General features: G+C 40.1%; 1 protein-coding gene across 1 annotated transcript in view; it reads right to left on the reverse strand.

Annotated features, from left to right (window-relative positions):
* Positions 1 to 2,729: 2,729 nt before the first annotated feature.
* The window catches only part of radil2b (Ras association and DIL domains 2b), a 32,768-nt gene continuing 8,996 nt past the window's right edge, over positions 2,730 to 26,501 (reverse strand). Inside the window, exons 4-18 of the mRNA XM_008437766.3 lie at positions 21,790 to 22,022; positions 19,766 to 20,214; positions 16,375 to 16,671; positions 15,860 to 16,264; positions 14,459 to 14,496; positions 14,164 to 14,372; positions 13,968 to 14,080; positions 9,371 to 9,620; positions 7,998 to 8,170; positions 7,202 to 7,346; positions 6,947 to 7,128; positions 5,991 to 6,285; positions 5,686 to 5,903; positions 4,356 to 4,495; positions 2,730 to 4,247 (exon numbers count right to left, since the gene is read on the reverse strand). Coding sequence (XP_008435988.2) covers positions 4,154 to 4,247; positions 4,356 to 4,495; positions 5,686 to 5,903; positions 5,991 to 6,285; positions 6,947 to 7,128; positions 7,202 to 7,346; positions 7,998 to 8,170; positions 9,371 to 9,620; positions 13,968 to 14,080; positions 14,164 to 14,372; positions 14,459 to 14,496; positions 15,860 to 16,264; positions 16,375 to 16,671; positions 19,766 to 20,214; positions 21,790 to 22,022 — 3,241 coding nt within the window. The 3' untranslated portion in view covers positions 2,730 to 4,153. The remainder of the gene's footprint in view (positions 4,248 to 4,355; positions 4,496 to 5,685; positions 5,904 to 5,990; positions 6,286 to 6,946; positions 7,129 to 7,201; positions 7,347 to 7,997; positions 8,171 to 9,370; positions 9,621 to 13,967; positions 14,081 to 14,163; positions 14,373 to 14,458; positions 14,497 to 15,859; positions 16,265 to 16,374; positions 16,672 to 19,765; positions 20,215 to 21,789; positions 22,023 to 26,501) is intronic.

Below are 26,501 nucleotides of genomic sequence, written 5' to 3' on the forward strand. Positions count from 1 at the left end.
CACACTAAGCCGCTTCTTGAGGCACCCCTTATATGCTTTGAGTTTTATCACAGACCTTTTATCTGACATTTTTGTGTTCATTGAGAATGAGAGTACTACTAAATTTGAACGTTTAAGCATAGATACATCTAAATATTTTGAACTATTTAAAGAAATTGGCACGTTTATATGGTAAAGGTCCTGTCAATGCCACCTTAGCATGCAGTCAGGTTCTACAGACATCTAAAAATTTACTTTTTTATTTATTATTAATTAAAACTTCCCTCCGGGACTGGCGTTTAGGGTCTTTTAGGGTTGTTATCCTGCTGAGAGGTGAACATCTGTTCCAGTTTTAAGCCTTCAAAAGTTTTCTTTTGTAATTGTGCTGTTTTTAAGTCATCTAGACTTCCCATCCACTGTGACCAGCAGTTAGCCATACTATGTTTTAAACATCAGAACAACTTTCTTTGCTGTGTTCCTTTCTATTTATTTTCTCTAATGTTCTCCAAAAAACCTTTTTGAGACCTTCTCAGATCAGCTGGATTTACATTGAGGTTAAATTACAGACTTAGAAGTCCACTCAGACTTCTGATGGCAGATTTTTCTACTGGATTTCATTTAAAGGTGTCAAACTAAAGGGGGTTGAATACGACTGCGTGCCACTCTTTTCAGATTTTATGTAAACAAAAAACTGTGCTTTTATTTACACTTATTTGCTACTTCAGGTTAGTCTAACACAACCCCTACAATGATAATACATTCCTACTTTCCTAAAATAATGCTAATAGTCCCTAGAATATGTAATTTTTGCCAAAAAAGTCACTTTTGGCAAAAAATGACAGGTCTTTTACGTTAGGAAGTGACAACATTTAAGTTTGTGGTTGTAACATGAGTGCACTGATTTACACCAAGAACCCTGAGCCTCACATTCTGCTTTACATTCCATTGCAGTCAAGTCTGGACATCTAGTTCACTCCCTTTTCTGCACCAACAGCAATATACAAAATAGTCTTCAGTCTATTGAGTAACCCTTAAATGTGCTCACTAAGCCACATTTATCTTCAATAATGACAAAAGACATCATTTTTCATAACGAGGCAGAAAAATCTTTGGCTACTTATTTTGTAAGGGTTCAAACAACTGGCTAATAGTGCGGACTATTATCTGTTATCTGGATCAGTCTGGGTTTAGCATTATATGCTGTGCAGCTGTTTATCGTCTGTCTTAGCAACAAACTCTGAGTGTATATCCAGCCAACAGGATTGCCTTCTTTGCTCAAACAGAGCATTCACAGGCATGTTCAGAGAAGGGTAAGTACACACACAGCTTAGTTCACGTCTGATGGATGTTTAATCCTTAATTCTTAATACTAATTCTCTTCCCATTGGCATGGAAGGGTTTAATAGGGCTATGAGGTACCAGTTTACATCTAGGCTGCATTAACACTGTAGTGTCTGACAGCACCCAGGCCTCTCACATCCCTAATGAATGTCTCACATGGGACTGACTGATGTATGGAGTCCAATAGACTGAGAGTCCATTTTATGGTCTCATCAAAGGGACGGAGAAAAGGTATTAATTCCAGCATCCTATGGAGAGACAGGTATCACAAGACTAGAAAAACAGGGACAATGACGATAATGAAAACGTTATGAGACCCAAATGTGCGTTCAGAGGACAATATAAGATGTTATGTTGTGAGAGTTGGGGGTAGCAGGGTTCTTTATTGATTGGGTCACGATTCCTCGCGATTTGGTTGTCGTGATACGGATGGCAGGTCAGAATAAAATCTTTCACTGTTCAGCTGACGCATCACCACACCAGCGACTTGAAGACGACTGCTAACAAATAACCACAGCACCTTCCCTGCTCAGTCCCCTTTAATCAAACTCTAGTTCGTTCATCTAGAAAGTCCGGTTCATTTGGGGAGTTATGGATGAGCAATTGAACTCCGACCAAACATTAAACTCTGGTCCGCCTACAAACCTAAGTCTCTGTTTGAATGCAAACAGACAGCTCTAAAAGCAAGAAGCAGACTAAAGAATAGACCATTCTGGGTAAATACAACTGTAGAGCGCTAGACGGTCTTTTGCCAGAGACAAAAGAGAAATCCTACAACTGCTAAATTCTGGTGCCACTATAGTCCTCTAGGTGTCTCTGCAATCCTGCCAAATTTCCTTGACCTAGCTTGCTGTGCGCTAACAGGTACAATAGCACCCTGAGCAGGTGGGCTATGTATAATAGAAACCTGAGTCTCATTATTGCTTTATGAAGATGATGTTGACGTGTTTGAGTCGTGACCTTTGGCATTCACTGGAGCTCTTCACTGTAACAACAGAGCGTCAGGAGTGAGAATTAGCTCTCTGAAGTCTGAAGCCATTGTTCTCAGCTGGAAAAAGATGTATTACTCTCTCTTTGACATACTTTCTAAATTTTTATTAAATTTTTAATTTACCAGAATAAAATCCCTTTGAGATTAAAAACTTGGCCAAGAGGCAGCAACAAGTACAACACAAAAAGTTACACAGTAAAAAGAAAATGACAAGCTATCAAGAACAGGTACATGTCATTGAATCGGATTTTAGTTTGGATGTAAAGGCACTAAATGAGATAAATTCAGTCAATCTCAAAGTTTCTTGTGGCAAGTTACAGGAAACTGGAGCAGAGTGAATAAAAACTCGTTACCTGGACAACAGCATCCTTCTTGCTCTTTTGAGATTTTCAAGAATGAGCCGGAGTAAGACATGTGGTAGAGATTCATCACCTCTGAGGTTTGTTTATTTCGCACAAATCAAAAGTCACACGAAATATGTGGATTACAGCTGTCCGAATAACCGATCACCTGACTGAGATAATAGTCAGGTATTATCTCATTTGAAAGCAAATGTAAAGTTGTGTGGCTATTCTTGGTCACAGCCACTAGGTGGAGCAAAAGACCAGAGGAAGAGCAGAGGAAGAGCCGCCCTGCTGCAGATATGTGGGGAACAAGATCTGTGGAGGGTGAACCTCAGCTGACCTCAATTTCATTCTGTGCTATGCTGAAGCAGACAGGAAGTGGTTTTGCTCAGCATACTTTTGAATTGTTAAATAAAGTACCGCATGCTCTCAACAGGATATTGTTGGCTAGCGTGCAAGGAAACATGCACACTAGCGATGAAAGTCCAAAGGTGAGGAAACCTCACCACATCTTTAACTTAGCAGCCCAGTTAACCTGCAAGAGATTTGTTGATTGTTCCAGGTGAAGATGATCTTTTATTGTATAACTGAGAAATATGAGAAAAAAATTCAAGATTTGATTTGACTTATTCATAGGAGGAGGGAAAAATCCATATTAGAAAAAAAATGAATGCTTTTTACAAAATTACCAGCTTCACTACACTGTTTTTGGTGTTTTTATTGGTCAATCAATTCCCAGAAACCTTTAGTTAGTGATCCTCTGCTAAAGGTTAAATGGAGATGCAGTTTCTGGCTCACAGAGCAGCAACTCCTCCACCCAGCTCCTTCAGACTAGCCAGCAGCAATTAGCAAACACTGTGCATCTGATGAGCTCATTGTAGGAGCTACTTCCAAGTACAACGCTGGTAAAAACCAATAATTAACAGAATAGCTAGATTGTTAAGACTTCCTCAAGGCAGAGCGCAGACATTTTTAAAGAGACAGAAGCCCAATTTCAATGCATTAAATTACAAAGTCAAATTTCTTCTCCTTCATATTTGATATTTATGGCGTTTTTATAACAACTGAAGGTAACATAGTTACCTGATTGTTGTGTAAAATAGCACTATGTGCCTAAAAGATCCATAACACTGCCCCCTTAAGGCTTTTCAGACATCTGTAAAAGGGTGCTGGATGACCTCCTTTGGTCAAACAGAGCTTTCACAGGCATGTTCAGAGAAGGGTAAGTACACACACAGCTTGTCTGGATTCAGTCTGAGCAAATTTTCAAACTTTCGAAGCAAATTCTCCGCTACTTGAAACAAAATCCAGCATCACTCAAAGATAACGAGAAATTATTACAGTAATTTTTCAAACTCAAAAGCTGCTAATTTACAATGACCATCTAAAACCAAAGTTCTTCTTCATAGTCCATTTTCTGTACACGCCGTGTTCAACAGGCTCTGGCAGTCTCATGCAGAGCAGATTGTGGTTCAGTAGTCCCTCAACAACTGCAGAGTCAGCATTCATTCTGTAGTGCTGCAGCCATGAAGTGCGATCTTGCCACCAGTAACCTCAGTCTGGCGCCTGATGACTGGATCAGCTCCTTTCCGCTAACAGAGGAAAAGAGGCAGAGAGCATGTACTGTAAATAAAAGCCGCTCGTCCAGATTGTAGTCTGAAATATGGAGTGTTTTTGTTAAACCGGGTAATGTTCCTAACCTCTCGTAATCCAATCCAAGCAGATTGACTCCGTTGACAGCCAGGATCCTGTCTCCGGGCTCCAGCTTCTCACACTTGGCGGCGGGAGAGTCTGGCACGACCGCGCGGATAAAGACGCCCTTCACCTTCATGGACGTGTTCTGATCGGGGTAACATGATAGCCGGGAGTCAGGGGAAAAAAGGATTTCACATTTGAAGCTTTTTCTTTTAAACTGACTGTCAAATGTTTTAGCAGCAACACAGTTTACAGGCGTACTGTGTGGGCAGCTTATGATCAAGTCAAGCATGCTAGCTGCAGCAGTACGAGGATACAATTTTCCTAAAAATGTAGCTTTATTTCAGCGCAGAGATTTATTTATTTTTTGTCACTGCCACTAGACAGAAAATATTTACATTCACATCCCAGGATAGCTACGTTTCCAGTAACCATAAAATTGCGCGACTTGAAATTACGAAAACAGATTTGCTTAAAGGAAATGCGGCAATTTCAGAAAAACTCAAATTTTTCGATAACACAGTATGTATCTTTTTGCTAGGATGAAGTAGTTTTTCAGCTGCATCAAAATTGATTTTTTGATACAGTTTTTCGATATATTATCGAAGAAATTCTGTTTTTCGATAATATATCAAAATACAGGAGTTTTTCAAAATACAAAAAAAAAAAAAATCCCATAAACGGGATATATTTGTCATATATCATCAAAAAACTCCTGTTTTTCGATAATATTCGTATATTTTGTGCTAGAATGAAGTGGTTTTTCAGATGTATCAAAATAATTTTTTTTTTTTTACAAAACTGCAATGGATACACTTTTTTTCCTGCATCACACAAGTCACGTGAGCAACAGCCAGATGTTACTACTACTGGCAGAAACTGCGAAGAAGACGACAAGAAGTGATCGGAGGATGATGGCCTGTTTTTTTTGTTGTTGTTGTTTTTTTTTTAAACAATGTGCAGCTGAATCCACTGGAGCTCTCCCAGCATCACACGCTTCATAAAAAATTGTGAAAAAACGTTGTCATTTGTTAAATCCATAATCCCAGGTGTAAGGTGTTTGTCGCTCCAACGCCTGAAAAAGACGCAGACGTCTATTGATTTCTGAGTTATGAATATATCTCATGTCTCTGTTTACATCCATTGCTTCCAGGATTTATAAAGACTTATCGCGCAAAAAAGTTATTCACACCTAATTTTAATCTAATTTCTTATTAAATGCAAACAGAAATTGCAGAATTGTGATTTTTTTTGATAGAAGGTGGAACCGAAGTCTAAAACCTCCACGGACATGTATAATACAGCTTTGTTTTTTGTTTTTTTCACTTTACTGACCCTTGTGTCCACCAGAGCAAGGCCAATTCCCGTTTCACCCCGCTCCAGCTCCAAACTGAAAACCTCGTCATTGTCGTCCACTTCCTCTTCCCCGGCCTCCTCTTCCTCCTCTTCTTCCTCTTCCTCCTCTTTTAGCCCCACAAGTCTTTTCACGGTGCCGCAGTCCGATTGCAAATGGTCCGCATTCAGCGCGGCCAGACACTCGGACACTAAGCCACCTGGTGAGAAGTTTGAAAGCAAGTTCAGTTCTATTTATCACAACACAGCGGAAGAGCATGAATTAAAAAATAAAAGTGCTGCAAGACCTTCACATTCCACTGTTTCACTGTTGGGATTCATCAAGGCTCCTGTTTTAGGTCGGATGAGGAGGCATGGAGGGTCCAGAGCCGACCACTGCACCTCACTGGGTTCTGTCGGCTCCAGATTTGTTAGATTTTCAGCAACAATATGTGCAACATTGGTGCTGAGCTCCTCCCAGTTAAGGCACGATGGTGATGGAGGTAGAATCAGGTCATCTGGTGATGAATTACAGGCTTCTAAGTCGACATTTTGAAGGATGTCGTTGACCGCCTGAGCAGTGTCCGTCTGAGCGGCACCAACCTACAGAACAGCTTGGGTTAGTATGATAATACAGTAAAGTTTCAGCTCGGCATGAAACATTAGAGATCACAAATTCCTTTAAAATAACTTGAGAAATTGTTTTTTTTAGTGTTGGAGTAACTTGTTGGCATTTTTTGTTGTTGTTTTGACATCAGGGTCAATCAATTTTTAAAATCCTCATTTGAGAAGCATATGATTTTATTAAAATTTACAGCTTTATTTCACAAATTTTTTTTTTTTTGCTAGGATGAAGTCGTTTTTCAGCTGTATGAAAATAGATTTTTTCACACATCTTCAATAGAAACACTTTTTTTTCACGTCACACGGGTCACATTATCAACAGCCAGATATTACTAATGATGGTTTGTTTTTGTTTTTTTCAGTCAGTGTGTGAAACAAGACAAAACTAAAACTGAAACAAATATTCTTGTCAGACAGATTACCAGAATTGCCCTCATTAGCTGCATTTCCATTACAAATGTAGTGCAAAACCTTTCGGTTTTTTGAAATTTCGAAAAAACACAATTTCACAATTACGAAAATAAGAAAAAGCTATTAAAATCCCATGTGAATAAGTCTGTTCACGCTGTAAGGTGGTTGCCAGTTTTATCACCTGACACCAAACACCAAATATAAAAGGGGAAAATCAACATTTTGCCACCTGGTGCTTCTTAGCGTCTGCATTGTTCATCTGGGAATCAGACAGAGCGCCGATAAACTCCTGGAGCTTTTGAAGCTGCTCCCTCAGTGCTGGGTCTGCCATTGGCCATCTGAGCTGGAGCCGGTAACCTTCGTCTGGAAGCTCCAGCGGATGGTGGGTGTCAAAACTCTCCAGGATATCAGCTAAGTAAAGGTAAATTGGATTTCAGCACGATATTTAAGAACCACCCGGATTATTCTGTAGAGGACTTTTCACCTGTTGTGTGGGCTGCCGCTTGGTCCTGTGCGGATGGAGCCCACGTTTGGGCGCAGGGTGAGGCAGGGCTGTACAAACTCAGCAGGTGGTGCAGCTGGGCCGGACTCAGGTTGGGGTAGTCGGAGCGCAAGGACGCCCACGGCGTCTACATGTGAACGACACGACAAGGACAAAATGTTTCTACATTTCCAAGGGACCTTTCAGGACGTAATGGACGATCAGTCTCCAACATAAATCACAGCTGCTGCACTCGCCTCTTTAGATTTTACTAATAAGGCAAAGATAACGGCATCCAACATGCTGGACTCAAGTGGGTGTCGTCATGGAAAGGTATGGAGATTAGTTACAATACTGGCGAGGTGTCAGTGTCTGGAAACCTTCAAGATCCCGTTGAACTGTTGCCTGAACTACGTTGCAAAAGGAGAAGCTTCCTCTGCTTTCTTTGTTTCAATCGTTGTAGCAGTAAAAGACAAGCAAGACAGTGGTCATTTAATGTAAAACCACCGCTTGACTGGATTAAAAGATCAAGAAGACACTGGAGCTTTGACCTAGGTTATATTTTTCTTTCAGCTAAAGAAAAAGAACATCTGCTTCAAATGAAACTAGACCTAAAACTTTAACTGCAAACATTTTGTCAGTAACCGTCCATCGGATGGTCATTGTTTTAGGACAGTTAAAGTAAATTAAGAGCCTAATGTACAAAAGTTAATCTAATCCCTTTCAACAGAACCTCGCTTCAAAAATCCCGTGTGTGGGAATAATTTATTGTTGTACGATGTGTGCTGTTTGTTTGTACCTGCAGTAAATTCTTTCTTGGCGTAGCCAGCAGGTTGATAGCTGACGAGAGTGTGTGTGTGTGCTCCAAGGCCAGTTCTCCAAGTCCAGCCGCGTGGGCCCAGTCCAGAACCAGGTCGAGATTGGCCCGCATTCGTACTCCTCTGGACCACTGGTAGAAGCCTGGTTCTGAGCCTGGGTGCACATGAAGAGAAAACTGGTCAGACATTTTCTTTTTTTTACCCGTTATAGACTCATGAATCAAGCCAGTAAGGAGAATACTGATGTACTTTAAGACATAGTTCTGTTTTCAACATAGAAACTGGTGTTTTCTATGTTGATTTTGGTGTTTTCTATGTGTTGATGCTGGTGTTTTGCATGTGCTGATACTGGTGTTTTGTATGTATTGATGCTGGTGTTTTCTATGTGTTGATACTGGTGTTTTGTATGTATTGATGCTGGTGTTTTCTATGTGTTGATACGGGTGTTTTCTGTTTGTTAATGCATGTATTTTCTACATGTTTTCTATGTGTTGATACTGGATTTTTCTATGTTTTGAAGCAGGTGTTTTCTGTTTTGATATAGGTGTTTTTTATGTTTTGATATAGGTGTTTTCTATGTCTTGATACTGGTGTTTTCTGTGTGTTAATGCTGGTATTTTCTACGTGTTTTCTATGTGTCGATACTGGTGTTTTGTATGTCGATACTGGTGTTTTCTATGTATTGATTCTGGTGTTTTCTGTGTGTTGATACTGGTGTTTTCTGTGTGTTAATGCTGGTATTTTCTACGTGTTTTCTATGTGTCGATACTGGTGTTTTGTATGTGTCGATACTGGTGTTTTCTATGTTTTGATACTAGTGTATTCTATGTTTTGATGCAGATGTTTTATATATTTTGATGCAGGTGTTTTCTATGTCTTGATGCTGGTGTTTTCTATGTGTCTAAACTAGTGTTTTCTATGTCTTGCTACTGGTGTTTTTTATGTATTGATACTGGTGTTTTCTATGTATTGATACTGGTGTTTTCTGTGTGTTGATACTGGTGTTTTCTATGTATTGATGCTGGTGTTTTCTGTGTGTTGATACTGGTGTTTTCTGTGTGTTAATGCTGGTATTTTCTACGTGTTTTCTATGTGTCGATACTGGTGTTTTGTATGTGTCGATACTGGTGTTTTCTGTGTGTTGATACTGGTGTTTTCTATGTATTGATATTGATGTTTTCTATGTATTGATACTGGTGTATTCTGTGTGTTGATACTGGTGTTTTTTATGTGTTAATGTTGGTGTATCCATATCCTGATGTTGTTTTCTATGTGTTGGCACTAGGGTTCATGTCTCTTGATGTTGTCGTTTTATGTGTTGATGTCAGAAATTAGTGTGTCTTTTTGCAGGTACCTCTCTCCATGAGTGAGTTGAAGAGCGATGCATTTATGAAGTAGAAGAGGTAGCCAATGAGCTGAGAGGAGACCTCTGGGTGGACCTGACAGTCTAAAAGCAGCCTCCAGCTCTCGTCCAGAACCTCCACCATCTGACTGATCTCCACGGGGACGTGCATCCCGCTACCACCCAGGCCCCGACCACAGTCTCCGGCACTCTCCCTGAAAGGATTGCAGTCCAGGAGACTCGGAAGGACTGTGTACAAGAACTGGTTGGACAGAAAAGAAAATCGACGTGACTCACTTATCCATGCAGCTCTGGAGACTGTTGACAATTCCTGTGGCTCAATTAGAGGCCGGAAAAGTTAACATTGCGTGGTACATGATACGATTGCTGGGAGAAACTAAAGCATGCAACCCTCCCGGTCAAATTTCAGACCACCCATATATAACTTAAGCATGTCAAAGCCTGTCACTAAAACATAGCTAATACATGTTTACTTTAGTGCAAGCAGCAGTCCCAGACATAAAGAAAAACGGGATTTCTAAGATTTTCACCTTTCCCTCCAAATGTCTTTCCTGTTCCTCAGAGTGAGGCTGAACAACTACAGCTTTGTTCGGCCTAATTGTACACAGACATCCCCCTTCCCCTAAGATCTCACTCCTATGCCCACAAAGTATCTGAGGTTAGTGCCAGCCATAGATCCACATTCCTGAACAGTTGAACATTGCTTTGAATGTGGGCTTCTTGGCATTGAGCTCCAAAGAGGGCTGCTGAGTGAAGAGCACTGAAGGAATCCAGTGCGAGCAGCTCCGTTTATAGTTCCTGCGAGGTTCCCGTGGCGAGGCTGAGCTCAGCATTAACCGAGCCGGGCCGCGTGAAACACAATGGAAACGACAGAGCTTTTCAATAAACAATCTTGGAAAGACACACTGGCTTGGAAAATGTCGCTCAATGCAGACGAGCCAGAGGGGATTTATATTTTCAGCAGCACTGGTTTCGCCGATGACCACATGCACGCATTAGTTTGAAGGCCAACATAAAAAGACAACTCGAAGCATTGTCTGCTTACGTCTGCATTCGCTGTGACAGACAAATAAACACAGTCTGCCCACAAGTCTGCTTGTAGTGTCCTTTTATTCATCAAAATGTCTCTTCATCCGAAATACTTGCTCACCAGTGGCGCCTTTTGCGATGCATGCCGATACAATTTTCCTTGTATTGACAAAATAACCACAAAATATATCAGAGGAGCAGATTCCAAACACTGTCAAACTTTGTTTCATTTTTAAAAAGCATTTGTTCTTTGCTCTGTTTGTCAAACTCCAATGTTTTTTGTGACTACACTTGAGAGGTATCAAAATTAAAATTTGTGAAACTGATGCAGAAGTAAAATGATACAGTCTGGTATCTGTCAGATATTTAGTTTTTCTTAACATATTTTTGTTTAACAGATACATAACCCTGTCTTGTATATGTCTCGATAATGTTGCTGTTACTAGCAAATACTGGCAGGCCACGAACTTTACATTTTTAGATATTTAAATTTCATAAGAGCTAAAATTTGTTTCTTAAATGTATGAAATTTTAAAAAAAAATTATTTTCAATTCCACTAAAATGGTTCCAACTTTTGCTGGTAATATTGTTTTTAAAACTAACTGTTGATAAATCTTATTAATTAAGATTATTATCAAAACAAAATAATACGGTTATACCAGAAAAATTTTTATTTAGTTGAGTGTGTTAAAATAAAATCACTCAAAATATCCCATTTTGACATGACTTAAAGAAAATGTGGTTTTGAAGTTGAAATTGGGAGTTAAATACTTTGTCTCTTGAGCTCAGCAGATGCACAGTTTGACTAGGTGTCTGCTAATTGCTGCTGGCTAGTCTGAAGGAGCGGAGAGAGGAGTCTCAGGGAGCACTGATCTGTGAGACACAAGCTTGGACACTGCAGCTCCGAGGAAAAGCTGCGTCTTCATGACGGAATAAAATCAAAACATGATATGACGTAAAGCTCAAAAAAGTCAATTTAACATGACGCTGCCCCTATAAAAATGCTGAAAACCATGAATCATTAGCCTTCCATTAGGTACGTCTCGTAAAAAAATCCCAATTAAAATGTATTGATGTTTCTGTGGTTCTAACTCAACAAAGTCAAAAATTTAATGTAAGTGAATACTTGCAAATCCCTGTAATGGATTTTTTTTTTCTTAAATGTGCATTTTTACTAGCCTTACATTTAGATTATTGATGGCTGAACTGACAAACGCACATCTGGAAACCATTTGGTTCATCAAGCTGACTTCCTGAGAGAGAACAGTGGTGTGTACAGTATGGATGTAAGAGCAGGTAGTTAGATAACCACAGCCGCTGCTCTCAGCAAATATGTGCTGAGTCAAACCTACAGGACTGCGTTTATCGAAGAATTCCTATAGCTTTCTCTCTGAAGACGCAGCATTCTCACCGTCTTCCCAACAGTATGCAGGAGGCTCGTAACCTGATGCATCAGGCACAGATCTGAGTTCCAGCTGGCACAACATGTGAGACCTTGACTCGGCTGCTGCTAACATTATGGCAAACCGCTAATGGTGTCTTTGATTTGGCTTCGGTCTCATCACCCACGGCTCTTCAAATGCCGAGTCTGGTGCAACCAGGACCGTGGAAGCGGTGTAATTTACGACGGGCCCCAATCGATTGGACTCTGATTTGCCATGGGGGACTGGCAAACAAGCATTTGTAAAGGTCATTGTTTGAACTTAAATAGGCCAGTCTGTTCAATAGTATTTTTTGGACTGCGTTTTCACCCACGCCTAGACAGCTCCACTGGAAACTTGTCTGAAACTTTCCTGGGCACGCTTCCATGGGTGTGGTACTGCTTCAGTGTAAAAGGGCAGAACTGGATACTGTTGGCTTCACATGCTCTTTTCTCTAAAGGCAAGCTGACAGTTTGACTCTAGAAATATTGTCCATGATCAGTCCAAGAAACTGAAATCCCTCCTACTGGGCACACCTTTCACCTAGCTTAGACTAGCAAGCGCTAAGCCTGGGAAAACGGCTAGCCTGGCTGCCTTTTGATAAATGTCTTTGGCTTTTTACCACCAGCAGGATTGTTTTTATAGCAGATAGCTTCATTTCATCCAGTAGGTAAGGGCTGGCCACAGTTTCTGATTTATTAGGCAAATTTATTATTTCCTATAACCACAAAAGCATGTGGTGCTGAGCCTAAACCGCAGGTTGTCTTGCAGATGTCCCATCTTGGTCTGGTAAAACTTTATTTTGGACATTGAAAGAGAATTTGGTGGAAAATAACATTAATTTCAAAAGCTTAAAATTCATGACATACACTTGCAGCCCCAAACACTGCATCCTTTTTGAAAATGACAGTGTTGACTTCCAGTCGGTTCAGGTTAGCGCCAAAGCTAGCTAGCTTCTTCCCAACAGCAGTGCTATCTAATACTTTTTGTTAGTGAGTATTACAGCAGTTTTCTGAACTGTTGCCTTCATGTAATATTTTCTATTAAGGCAAACTGACAGTTTGTGTTTATAAATATTATCCATGACAAGAAACTGAAATCCCACTATGGAGATTTACCTTTCACCTAGCTTAGCCTAGGAGACGCTAAACCTGGAGAAAATGGCTAACCTGGCTGACTTTATGTCTTTGGCTTTTTACCACGAGCAGGATTGTTTTTATAGGCGATAGCTTAGTTTTATCCACCAGGTGAGGGTTGAAAACAGTTTCTGATTTACTAGGCTAATTTATTATTTCCTACAACCACAAAAGCAAGTAGCGCTGAACCTAAACCGCGAGCTGTCTCGTTGGTGTCTCGCTAGTGTCTCGCCTCGGTTTGGTAAAACGTTTTTTGGGTCAGTGCCAGAAAGTTTGGTGGGAAACAGCACAAATTGTTTCTTAAATTCTTGGCAGGGTTGCATTCCCATCAGTTCAGATTAGGATTAAGGCTAGCTTGTAGCCTTAAAAAAAAAGAGAATTAGTTCTTTTTGTCACCTGACCATATAACCTTTCTCCACGTTTGCTCTAACGCCTACATATGGCAAACTGCAAACAGGATGTTTTTAAGGTTTTCTGTCAATAAACGCCCCATCATCTTCCACCTAAAGTACAGATCTATGGAGTGCACAAATGATAAATGTCCTCCCATCTCAGCTGTGGATTTCAAAATGTGGGTTTTAAAGTGAATTTACTAGACCAGAAAAACTCTATAGCCGATTACTTCATGTAATTTCCACCAAAGCTTTTCATTTTAGCTTTGCAATTCTTTTTCAGTGAGTCAGCTTAAAGTGAAAGAATATACTGTGACATAGTTCATGCAGTATAAATGGCATCCATTCTCCAACATACACAAGCACAAACACACACACAAAGGCTCTTGCTGTGTTTCCTATCTGCTCTGCCACAATGCACCCAGTGTAGCTTAACAGTACAGTCACCCAGGATGTTAAAAAGCTATAAAAGTGACTCACCAAAACCCTTTTTTCTCTACACCTGTCTGATTATATTAATGTCTCCGGCAACACATTTTAAAACAGGATGGAGCTGCCTGAATCTGCAGTAACATTGAATTAAGAAGTGACTGTGAAGTCAGCTGTTACCTTGGTGATGTAGTAGACACACTGCTGAAAGGCCAGCAAGATGACTTCCTCCAGGACGGCCATCGTCTCCTCGCTGGCTGAACGAATGCAGGACAGGCGAAGCTCCAACATTGCTGAAAAAGCACATTGACGATAATTTCCATATTTGAGTTTAACATACGAGACATTAGCTAACTGCATCAGCAATGCCACCGACCTAAGTTCTCCAATACTTTGCTTTCATCGTCTTCCCCGTCTCCATCCTCCCTCCGCTGCTCCTCCTTACAGTTTCTCCACTCCAGAATAAGAGGCAGTTGATGTTGAATGAACTGCAGCAGCTCCAGGGCGTTGGCCATCCACACCACCAGGGGGCGCAAACCCGAAATTACATCATGTAGGCTGCGCACTTCGTGGTTTGAACCTTCACTGCAAGACAAAAACAAAACATTCTGAAATGTCCTTGATGAAATGGCAGGACGAAGGGATACTGGAAATAAAAAGGTAGAGCTTACTCTTCAGGATAAACAGCAGCTAGCTTCGTAGTGCAATCCTGCATGAGGCGAAGAGATAAACTGCAGTGAGTGTTTTTATGTCATGGTACGTTTTACTCAGATTTTTTTCCTCCGCTGAAAGCAGTAACCGATAAAACAACTTTAAAATAGTGAGTCACAAAGTTATTCTCATGCCTTGAGCTTCTAGTCCACGATCTAAAAGCAGAAAAGAACGGCACAACTGCAAAGTCACTGAGACGTGGCTGTCCCCAAAACTGAAAGGGTTAATAAGCAGAACGTTAGTCAGAGGAACTGCAGAGATCCACAGCTCAGGTAGAAAAGTACACTGACAGAGCAGGTTTTATTTGTGTTTCCCCACAAATCTAGAAAAGTGACAAGAAAAAAACAAGTCAGCGTTGAAAGAAAGCCATAACAAATCATGTTTGCAGTTTCCCTAAAGTCATGATGTGGACACAGCAAACGTGTGGTGAAAAAAAAATTGAAATCAAAACAAAAAAATTTAAAGTGATTAAAAGTCAAAATGACAAGAAAAAAAGTCAAAATGTTGAAAAAAAGTCAAAATAAAGAGAAAAGTCAAAATTATGAGGAAAAAGCGTCAAAATAACCAGAAAAAGTTAAAATGACAAGAAAAACATTGAAGTGACAAGAAAAAAAAATCACTGATCATAAAAAAGGTCAAAACAATGAGGAAAAATGATTGAGATAATAAAAAAGTTAAAATGACAACAAAAAAAAAAGCCAGAATGATTTTGAAAAAAGATGAACTGGTGAGAAAAACTAAGAAAAGACATGGAGAAAAGCCAAAATGAGAACAAAAAGTCAAAATAGTGAGGAAAAAAGCTGAAGGGAAAAAAAGTTAAAATTACAAAAAATCAAAATGAAGAGGAAAAATAAAAAATAAAAAAAATAAATAAATAAATAAAACCAGTGCAACATCTATACACCAATATGCAACAAATCTGCATTACCTGCCCTCTGTCGGACACATCCTTTTTTGACTTCAGCCAAGAGTAATCCAGCAAGAACGATCTCAAGAGTTGGCCAAATGATTCACAGTGAGACGATAATTACTGAGAAACAAGCTGTGATGCTGCAACTGCAGTTTTTCTGCTGCGTTTGCAATGATCACATCACCAAGACACAACACGTTTGATGAAGAAGAGATTGTTTAAAACCAGACGGAGCTTTTTTATTTTCTACAATCTGCCTCTTGACAAAGATCCACATAACTTTGCCAAACAAGAATGTAGGCACTATAGCCATAGTCTGTGTGAAAATGTTGGGGAAAACCAATGCACATAAAGTTTCACAAAGTTTATATGGCAGTAACAGCCAACCCAAACACGCTCTGAAATTTAACGCGTCTCACTTGGTTTCCAACCTCTCTAACCACAAACTCACCCACGTGGCACTCTGGACTTCACTCGCGCTCAGCAGCAGGAGCCTCCGTAGGTCTGAGGTGTGAAGGTAAGCCGTGGCGTACTGGAGACACAGGCTCAGCAGAAAGGAGACAGTCAGTGGGGCTCCGTCAGTGATGCTGCTGCCGTCCATAGAAAAGATCTCCTTGACGACACGATCTTCATCCTCAACCCTGTAGCTCAAAGTCAGGATGTGGCCTCTGGGTGACGTTAGAAAGGGTGGGCCTTTGTTGGGAGACCGCTTGCAGGCAGAACCTCGGAAGTCTGTGCAGTTTGGGATGCAGTGGATCATTGCTGTACTGTGGATGGTTGCCGCCGCAGGAGGGCTGAGACACATTATCCACGGAGCAGCAGACAACGTTGGTTCAGGAGAGGCATCGCTTTCTTGCTGTAGTTGAGAAACAGAAAAGAAGCATGACGTCTCCTGAGTTCTTCTTCTTTTAGGTCTGCGGCGAACAACTGGATTCATTCGGCCGTCTTCGTCGAAGACTGTCTCACCTTGTTCACTGAAGGTTGGGGATCCCTGAAAAGAAACAGGTAATGCTTTCCCAGTCCGATGATGTCACCGGAGCTCAGTCGCACGTCGTCTTTCACGGCTTTGCCGTTCCTGGAGATGGCGGCGTCTTTGCAAGGGGAGAGCGTGATGGGGCTGCCGACGCCGTGGCGGTGAAGGGAGCAGTGGCTCGGAAGGATGTCGTCAGCAAAGAGGACGATGTCTACACTCGGCTCATCTTCGCACTCACCGCGTCGGCCGATAAGAATGTGTGGTGCAGCTAGCAAGTAGATGATAAAGTCCTGAGAGGAGAGATTAACGGTCAGTCACAGATGTTGTTTATCTGTATGGAGCATCTCTGAAAAACTACTTCTGAACACGGGGCTCTCGTACAGGTTTGCTTAGGGATTCCAATACTAGGAACCAAACACCTAATATTGCACCTCGATTGGACGTTTATGGCCTTTCGGGGAGGTAAAGCAAACTAAAACGTGTTTGTCACAACTATACAGACATGTAGGTCTAGGTATATTTACTTAGTATTGACAGAATTTTTATTTTTTAGCTAAAGATAAAATCGGATTCCCAATAAAATTCAAGTCATCCCCTACTGAGAAAGATCTACAAAAAAACCTAGAACAACGTTGGGTTTTGTATTGGGACAATGATCCAAAGGACATCAGCAAGTTCACTTATAAATGGTAGAAAAAATATTTTGGAGTGACCTAATCAAAGCTTGTCCTTGTGTCAGATATGATTTAACCGAATTAAAACAATTCATTTGCAAAGAAGAGCATGAAGCAGAAAGTTTGATGTGGACTAGGATGGACTTCACCATCAAAGCTAAACTGGAAAACGTGTTTTAATCTTGAATAGTTCTTATGATTCGAACGTCAAACTGCTTTTAACATAGAATGTCTCCTTAAATAAAGTGAGCGCTGATCATAGTGATTATAATGAGATAATTGTGTCACTCCTTGTTATTTTTTCAGATTAAACCAGCTGAGCTGAAATTGGCAAAGCAGCTGCATAATCACGTTCCTCAGGGGTAGCTTACTGTACAGGGCCTTCTGGGAAACTGACGCACAATTAAAATCTCCTTATTCTAGTTGATACATAAGCGTGTGTGAGTGCATGTGTGTCGGTCTTTGCAAGTAGTTTTGTGTAGAGTTGTACTTATCCACAGTTAGAGAAGCCCTGGTAACCAGACAGGAAGCAGAGTCAGGATCGACTCTTTCTGTTTCCTGATCCGTGTTCTGACTCTATTCTTTTGCTGACCTCTGCACAGCTGCTGGCTCCGTCACTGTCTCTTCACTCAACCAGCATAATTCTTTTCGTGTGTTTCTCTGATAAATGGATATTAACGCTTCTGTATCTAGCAAGGTTCACAAAAGTTGCTTTCCTGCAGTCAGTAAGCTGAAGTGGCAGACTTTAATTTAAACGTACTGACAAGCAGTAACTGGTTTTGCTTTGCTTAAATGACAGCTCCAGTTTGCCTGGCTGGCTTTGTCAAATGACAAAAACTCTGAAAACACAAAATTTTAAAGACGTCCTTTACGTCTGTTTTGATGAGGGGAAAAGTTTTAAATGTCGGATGAAGTCAGCGTAACTTTAGCTAGCAGCAGAAATTGGGACTTAAATTTAAGTCGTGCTCTACCCTTTTTATATAAAAGGTCATATTTGAACCACTTTGCTGCCATCTAGTGTTCAGATAGTGAACTACATTTTTTTGTAATTTTGCAATACTAAGCTATATTTTAATTATTGTAATTAATGGATTTTATAGACTCCTTTAAGGTCCATTTTTTTCATTATTTCAATTTTTAAAAAAACTAAGACCCAAAAAGTTATTTAACTACTATCATGCACACTTATTTCACAATAATGTCACTAATTTGAATTTATTAGTGACATTAGGAATTATTAGGATTAATAATTCCTACCAAATTTGGTATTTGCATGACAAAAATATATTTTACATATATTTGTATATAATTTTCCTTTAAATAACTTCTGTAAGTAAGTTATTTAAAGGAATAAATAACTTTCCTTTAAATAACTTACTGTAACTTACTTAAATCTTGAGTCTTGGCACAAGATTCAAATGAGTCTTGGCACAAGATTCAGATCTTGAGTCTTGTGCCACTTCTTAATCCATGGAACAATCTTTACCTCATGTAACCTGAGGGGAAACAACCTGCAAAGCCTTAGCAGTTTGTTTATTTTTTAGCAGATAAAATTAAATTAAATTAAAAAAACTAAATTTTTAAAACATTTTATTCAAAGATTTGTTGTGGCCTCCAGGTGCTTTGGTAATTTTGTCCCTCGTTGATAAAAGTTTGGACTCCACTGTGCTAAGTAATCAACACCTCTCATTAGCAAACACAAAAGTTTTCACTTTCTAAGCTAGAGACGAGCAAAATCTGTTAACTTCAATGGACTTCATTTGGTAGAAATCCAAATTGTCTTGAAAAAAACTAAAAAAATAAAAAACCTAAGTTTTTTTAAAATGGTTTATTGGTTTCTTCATGAACCTTTAAACCACAACCATGTTTGCACGCTCCACGCTGCAAGATATTCTTCTGTTGACACAAGTAAACACGCTCTCATCAGTTTCGCTGTCAGTCTGGTGGCACAAAGACAATGCCACAGAAATGAGGCTTTACAGCAAAACTCCATAAAATGTCAGAGTGTTAAAACACCCACATCCACCACGGGTGTGACGCAGAGTTATAATAGTTTTAGGTTTTTAATTACAGTTGAGTTTTATTTTGTTGTTACTCTTGTTTGACTAATTCAGTCAGTTTCAATGAGCTTTTAGAGTGTTAAGTAGATCGAAACTTTTTCTAGTTGCAGTTAGTTTTTTTCATAACTTCTAGGTGCAAAATTCAAACGGTCAAAGTAATGTGTTGTGATTATGTACGCATAGATTGACTAATGAAGATTCAACCAAAGATACCATTTTCAGAAAATATATTTCATTTTAGTTGAATAACCAACTGACTCTGATGTTTTCTCCTAACTTTTGCTGTCGTCATTTTACAGACTAGCATAAATGTTTGCATGTAAATAGTACGGAGAATCATAATTTGCCCACTACTGCTTGTGTGGGGGGAAAAATATCAATTTCCCATCGTTCTGAAAGGCTAATAAATAGATTCATAAACACAAAAACAACGAATATTACATCTATAATTTTAGTACATTTTAGTTTTACAAACACGATATGCTTCCAGTAAGTTACAGTTTTTCTCTATTAATTACCATTTGAATTTAATTCAGTTAATAATGTTTTCCTCAATATTTCCGTTAGTTTCAGGTAACTATAATAGCCGTGGCATGACGGCCACACGCCTTTCCCCCCCCTGCGTTGCTGAGCTGTGATTGGCCACGTACCTGCGTGAGGCTCCAGCCCTGCAGCAGCAGCAGGTACGGGCAGTCATGTGGAGGGTGAATGGAATACTGTGTGGTGTTATCGTCGCTGCTCTCCGTCTCCTCCCTCTCCGACTCCTCTCCCTCGCGCTCGCCCCTCGGCGGACAGAGGTTCTCTGTCTTAGACGCCGTCCCGCCGTCCCCCTCGAAGGGCGTCTCTGCGCTGCAAATGTCAATCAGTCGGGGGCCGTTTTCCAGGGACTCCCGGCTGTGGACTGAAGAGTGGCCGAGGCTCTCGCGAAGACTCTTGGCTCGCGCGTCGCGTTTCCCGTCGCTTTTGTCCCCGCCGTCCAACAGATCCATCTCACTTTTGCTCCTCCAGAGCTTCTGACTGCGACCCAGAGTCCTCTCCACAAGGGAGGAGGTGACCCTGGATCGGCTCTTCTGCAGCTTCCGGGCCTGGGCATTGATACCTGATGTGGGCGGAAGTAAATAACTCTGAAACTGAACCTTTAGAGCCACATAAAGACAGTTACAAAGTCAGCCTTCTATCATTTTAAGGAGAACTTTTTAAGGATTAAAGTTCTAATGCTCAAGGAAGATATAGAGAAACTCATCCATGCGTTTATATTTAGTCAAGTTGATTACTGCAGCAGTGTCTTTATGGGTCTCCCTAAAAATATCAGACAGCTGCAGCTGATTCAGAATGATGCTGCTGCTGGAGGGAAGACAGAGAACATCACACCAGTCCTGAAGTTCCTACACTGGCTCCTTGTAACTCAGAGAATAGACTTTAAAATACTGTTGCTAGTTTATAAATCACTGAACAGCTTAGCACTACAATACATTAAAGATCTGCTGTTGCTTTATCAACCTTCCAGACCTCCAAACACGGAGAAAAGCATTCAGCCTCTATGCATCATAAATCTGGAACAAACTTCCAGAAAACTGCAAAGCAGCTAAAACACTGAGATTCTTTAAATCAAAACTAAAAGCCTACCTGTTTAGGGTTGATTTGAAACACGATTAATGGAATATTGACCAACCTATTTGAATTTTACTGATGATTTTGACAAATAACATTCAAAGAAATTTACCAGTTTCTCAATCAGTGATTGATTTTTTTTGTTATGTGGGTTTGTATGACGTAAAGCACTTCATTCTGCCCTTTAGCTGTAATGTGCTGTACAAATAAAGTTGATTGATTGATTGAAAACGATGAGCGAATTGAACCGCATCATGAGGCGAAAGGTCGATGGAATGTGATGACAGAGCAACGCCCGTGTTTTCCTGCGGCAAGGTGAGGGGGTGTTGCTGCCAGAGTCAACAAGAAGAAGCCCCACTCAGGAAGCAGACCTCAGTGGAAACAGAGGCAGCGCTCATGGAAATTAAAGGGAAAAAAGCTCAGCTCCGCAGCAGGGAACCACAACCCCTAACCCCAACCAATCCACACGCGGACACTGACGGAGCGCCGTACCACATTGCGTGCGCCGTTCATAAAAGCAAAACACAAAACCGGACACACTCTTAGATGTGAACACAGCTGTGTAAACCCAGGAGCCTCTGCTAGAAATGACTGACACAAAAACATCAGCAAATCAACCCAGCACCTTGACGCTACCATCTGTGGGAACGTCCGGGTGTTTTTCAGGCGTGCCACACGATCCGTACTTATCTGTGGAGCCAGTGTTTCTGCAATGTTTTTATTTGTTTTGTGTTGCCTTTTTTTGTTTCTAACAATAAAGCATGACACAGAGAGGGTGTGACGCTGGGGGGAAAACAAAAAACGGTCTTTAAATTGCCGTGCATCTGCAAAACCCATTAGGCTGTTACTAAAAATTCATTGTCATGAAAGAATCAAATCCAGCCATGAGTCTGAAATTCAAAAGAATGAAAACAAGACTGCCAGGCTTTGGCCGGTTTTCTCAGGAAAACCCAAATGCTTCACTGTGAGAACCGGCTTTGAAGCCAGCGGAGCTTCATTCGTGTCGCCTGATGGAGTCAGGATGTGGCGAAGCAATCGGCCCAAAAGGGCCTGCAGTTTTTACCGGCAGTGACGGTGTCCCTCTCCTTCGACGTCTTCTCCTCTATCAAACTTTTCCGCTGGATTTCGAAACGTCTCGCCAAGCCTTCTCTGGGTTTCCATAGCGACTGCAGGAGGAGAGGTTTCTCGTGGTCGCCCACGACCCTGAAGCCCTCCGTCCTCCACTGGCGGCTGTCGATGGAGCCGATGGTGTCGCAGAGGACGTAGGACTCGGACTCCTCCTTCCTCAGGCCGTACCTGCATCAGATGGACGCATTCAAAATGGCTACACTCCTCCTCACGAGACACGGGAATGAAAAATATCTTCACAGGATTTAAACAGATTTTGCCCATTTTGTCACACTTGAATATTTCAGGTCATCAAATGAATCTCACAATCAGACAGAGAGTCTGAATAAATCTGAAGTTTAATTATTTTATTTGTTACTTTCATAATCTTGCCCAGCTCAAACGTTTTTGAATATTCTGATAAAAGAAATGAGTCAGAAAATATTGTCACTCATTTTCTTTTCCTATCACACTTTTTCCTTCCACTCAACTTTCTATGAATAGACAAAAAAAGATTTTCTCTTTTACAACATTCAAATTTTTCTCTAGGCAGCTTCTCAAGGCAGTACTTATAACTGTTTTTGATCCACCTTTTACCACCACATTTTTTCCTTTCACTCAACTTTTTTCTTTTTTTCTTTTGTACAATATTCTAACTTTCTGAGACACTGAATTTGGGTTTTCATTATCTGCAAGACATATTGATTAAAATTATAATAAAGGCTGGAAATATCTTACTGTATGTGTAATAAATAGATGTAATATGTGAGTTTTACTTGAAATCAGTAATAAAAATCCAATATAATATCTGTATCGGTCCCGATATTGAAAACATTTTAGATCGGGTATCGATGACAATGTGCCTGATCGATCAGGGCAGATCTATTCAATCTAATTCTATCCTTTGTGCTCCAAACGACGCCATGCTTTACTTATTTTACATTACATTTCAAATTCCTAATTGCTCTTTTTGCACCTTTTGAAAGAAAGTTCAGATATCAATCTGTTCTGGTTGAGACGAGGAAAATTATCAAAACTAATATTGATCTCAATCCAGTGTCTCTTCGCCTCGGTCCACTAAGTAAACACATTCAAAATCAAAGTTATGTAACGTCCTAATCTTCTGTGCTCAAAAGAATATTTTGTTGCAGTGGATTTCCGATAAGTCTCCTACTATTTCTGGGTGGAAGAAGTTTATTTTGGAATATATCCCTCTTGACTTTCTGACATGCCTCGTCCGCTCTAAGACTGACAGCGTTGGACGCACTGGAGTATTTATAAATTCTTAGAGTTGGACTATAAAATAATGAAAATATGTACACCTCCTATCTTTTATTTTTATTTTTCTGTCCTTTGGGTTGCACTGCTGAGCTTTTGTTTTGTGTTGTATTGTTGTTCTTAAGCAAAAAATTAATAAACACATCTATATAAAAAACAAAAAAAACTCAGATATCGGTATCGGAAGTGAAAAAAGTGAATCGGTACACCTCTAACTGAAATTTCGTGTATACATAAGACGGTCTACTTGCATTCCTGAACGTCCCGTAATGACTTTTTGTGTCTGGACATTTCAGATGGATAGAAAGTGACCAAACCTTCATTAGAAAACAAAAAACAAAGAAACTAGAGCTTCACAGGAACAGCACTTTACCTCCTGTCCACTCCTGTAAACTACTTAATTACTTAATCCCAGTATCACCAGCATCAGAAAAGTACAAATCAGGGTATTTTTTTAAATGATTGTGTTTATAGTGTTTCATCTCCTGATGCCTGTTGTTGGTCTGAGATTTTATCAGTTGCGCCTCGTTGCTTTTTTATGACCACTGCATATTTTTGTGCACCGCTTGCAAATCTTTATTTATCCTAATAATAAAAGCATTTTTTTTTTAGTTTTTATACCAACATTTCCAGTGAAACAGAGACTGTTGAACTTTCCTATCACTCCACCGAGGGAAAAAGAGAGCAGTCAAAACACGAGCTGCTAAATGTTGCACAGATCAAATCGTAGATCAATTTTTATCAACTTTTTCTAGATTTTTTTTGCCCCCATACACAAATAATAACTGGAACTATAATGACGTAAGAAGTATAAGAAGTATTATCGATCAGTCATATCAAAACAGAGATAAAACATGCTAGCGTTAGCCTAGCATTAAAAAAAAAAGTAGTTGATTTTAAGCTAAACTTCACTTGCTTTGTGTTAGCTAAGTCCTAAATGTTCCTGCCACCAGCCTCTCTTTGGTACCGGGTCGTTCGTCCGTCTCATCTTTAGAGACTGAATCCGGCCGCCATTAATCATCCTGTTGTGCGTCTGAATGAAACCTAAGAATGACAGACAGAGGCGGCCTCAGAGTCTGGCCCATCGCTGGCTGTGTTTCACACAAGTCTGTGGTTTGGACTGGGCCGATCAGAACTCCACTTCTTTGTGCACACACACACACACACACAGCCTGCTGTGTGTTCGATTATTATAAACAGAAGCATCTGGTTAGGCGGACCTTAGCTTTAATTCACTAGAACAAGCTGACCTTTAAGCAGCCTTAAAATTATGAGACTCTGTTTTTTCTTTTGTGCTTAAGTTAAATTTAAGTTCCATCTTAAATAAATCAGTGTATTTTTTATTTTTTTTGCCAAGTTTACTCATATTCATTTTGTAAGTATGCATGGGCGCAAATTAAAATGTCATTTTAGCTTTTTAATGATGCATTTGACCTCGTATTTTTCCAGGTTGAAGCATACGAACTCAATTAAAAGAAAAAAAGAGGAAGAATTAGAAGCAAAAGCCTGAATTTAATCTGGATTTTTCTCTGCTCTACACTGACTAAAATACAGTAAATGTTACCCTGATACATACATACATACGTACGTACGTCATTGTAACGTAACAACTTCCTGAAGGCAGAGATTCAGAAATAGCAGGAACTTCTTAAAGAGACAGCGACCCAATTTCAAGGCGTCAAGTCAAATTTCTTTTAAGTTATGTTTGACATATGCAGCATTTTTATAACTGAAGGTAAAATAGTTGATTGATAATGATATAAAATGGCACCATGTGCCTTGAAAATGCATGAGGCTGTCACTTTAAATAAACTCTGTCATCTCCAATGAAAGGGGAATTAAAGGTTTAAAGATCAAAACGAACGCCCATGTAAATTTCTAAACAGTTCTGTCGAGTAAATTCAAAACTTATCTGAATATGCTGAGTAAAAGAAAAAAATCCCTGAAATCACATAATGTTTTCCCAACCAAAGGTTATTATTATTACCTGAAACAAGTGAAAATAAAAAAAACTAAAATCGAGGAGACATTTTTGTTAACTGAAATAAATAAAAATGATAATTAATGGGGGGAAACTATAACTGTGAGCTGTCTGCAAATTACTGCACTCGCTGCTCCTTTTGGCGACACTTACTGCAAAATGATGACGGCAAAAATTCGAGCAAAACACCAGAGTTAGTTGGTCGTTCAACAATAATTAAATAAATTTTTTTAAATGGCATCTTCTGCTGAGTATTTATTACCCAATCAATGTATACATGATCACAATACATTACTTTGACCTGTTTGAATTCTGCACCTAGAAATGATCAAAATATGAAAAAACTCAAACTTCTTCTACAACAACTAAAATCTAAACCAGTGGTTCCCAAACTTTTTCTCCTGCCCCCCCCCCAGTGGGTTCCAAACATTTTCTGGGCCCCCCTTATGGATTACAAATAGCTGTCTAGTTGAACGACTTGTGCGAGCAGGGGAGGGTGGTGGGGGGAACGACTTTTTTGGGGGGCAAAATGAATGTACATAGCTGAACATAGACAACATCAGCAGCCTACAGGCTACTTGTTAAGCTTAAGGTGATGCATTGATATTAGCTAGTCATCTTTTAGCTAACATTATCTTCATCCAACAGCTTTACTCAACAGTCTGTTAGTTTGGGGAAAAAACTGTGAAAAGTTCTTTGCGTTTTGCTGGTTTGCTGCCATGATTCTAACACGCCTGCTTGGCTCCGCACAGCAGCTGCAGCAGCAGGTCTCCTTCACCGCGCACAGGTGTAAACCCAGAGCGAGCGTCGTAGCGCTCATGTTGCGTTTAAAGGAGGCTCGGAAAAACAGGTTACCACATGTCAACAACGGATTAAACAGTTTTAACTGCTGATAAAAGTGACAGGGGAGACAGATATGGGACACGTGGAAGCCCCTGCTGTATCAAATTGACATAGGAATAACAGAGTTGGCCATTCTAAGGTAAAAACCCAGCGCATACACCTTTTTTTCAGGCTTTTTTTTTTTTCATTCAGACAGCTTCCCGCGCCCCCCTGCAATGGCACGGCGCACCCCCCCCCCCCCCCCCCCCCCCCCCCCTATAGGGGACGCGCCCCCACAGTTTGGATTTGGGAACCTCTGATCTAAACAATATTGAACTAATAAAAACTAGCAAACACACTCTAAAAACTAATTAAAACAAAATGAATTAGACAAACAAAAAGTCACAACGAAAAAAAACAACTAAACTTTTACAGCCCTGTTCAACCAGATCAGCCCAGTGGCAGGTGAAGTTTTAGACCAACAGAACAGCTTACTGCTGAGCGCAGATCATGTGATTATGGAGGAATTCCTGCTCTCACTTTTATGCTCTTACAGCAGTTTATTTTTCTGAGTGCATATGGGCTTC

This window comes from Poecilia reticulata, chromosome 19, assembly GCF_904066995.2.
Source record: "Poecilia reticulata chromosome 19, P_reticulata-male-v2, whole genome shotgun sequence".
Taxonomy (NCBI): domain Eukaryota; kingdom Metazoa; phylum Chordata; class Actinopteri; order Cyprinodontiformes; family Poeciliidae; genus Poecilia; species Poecilia reticulata.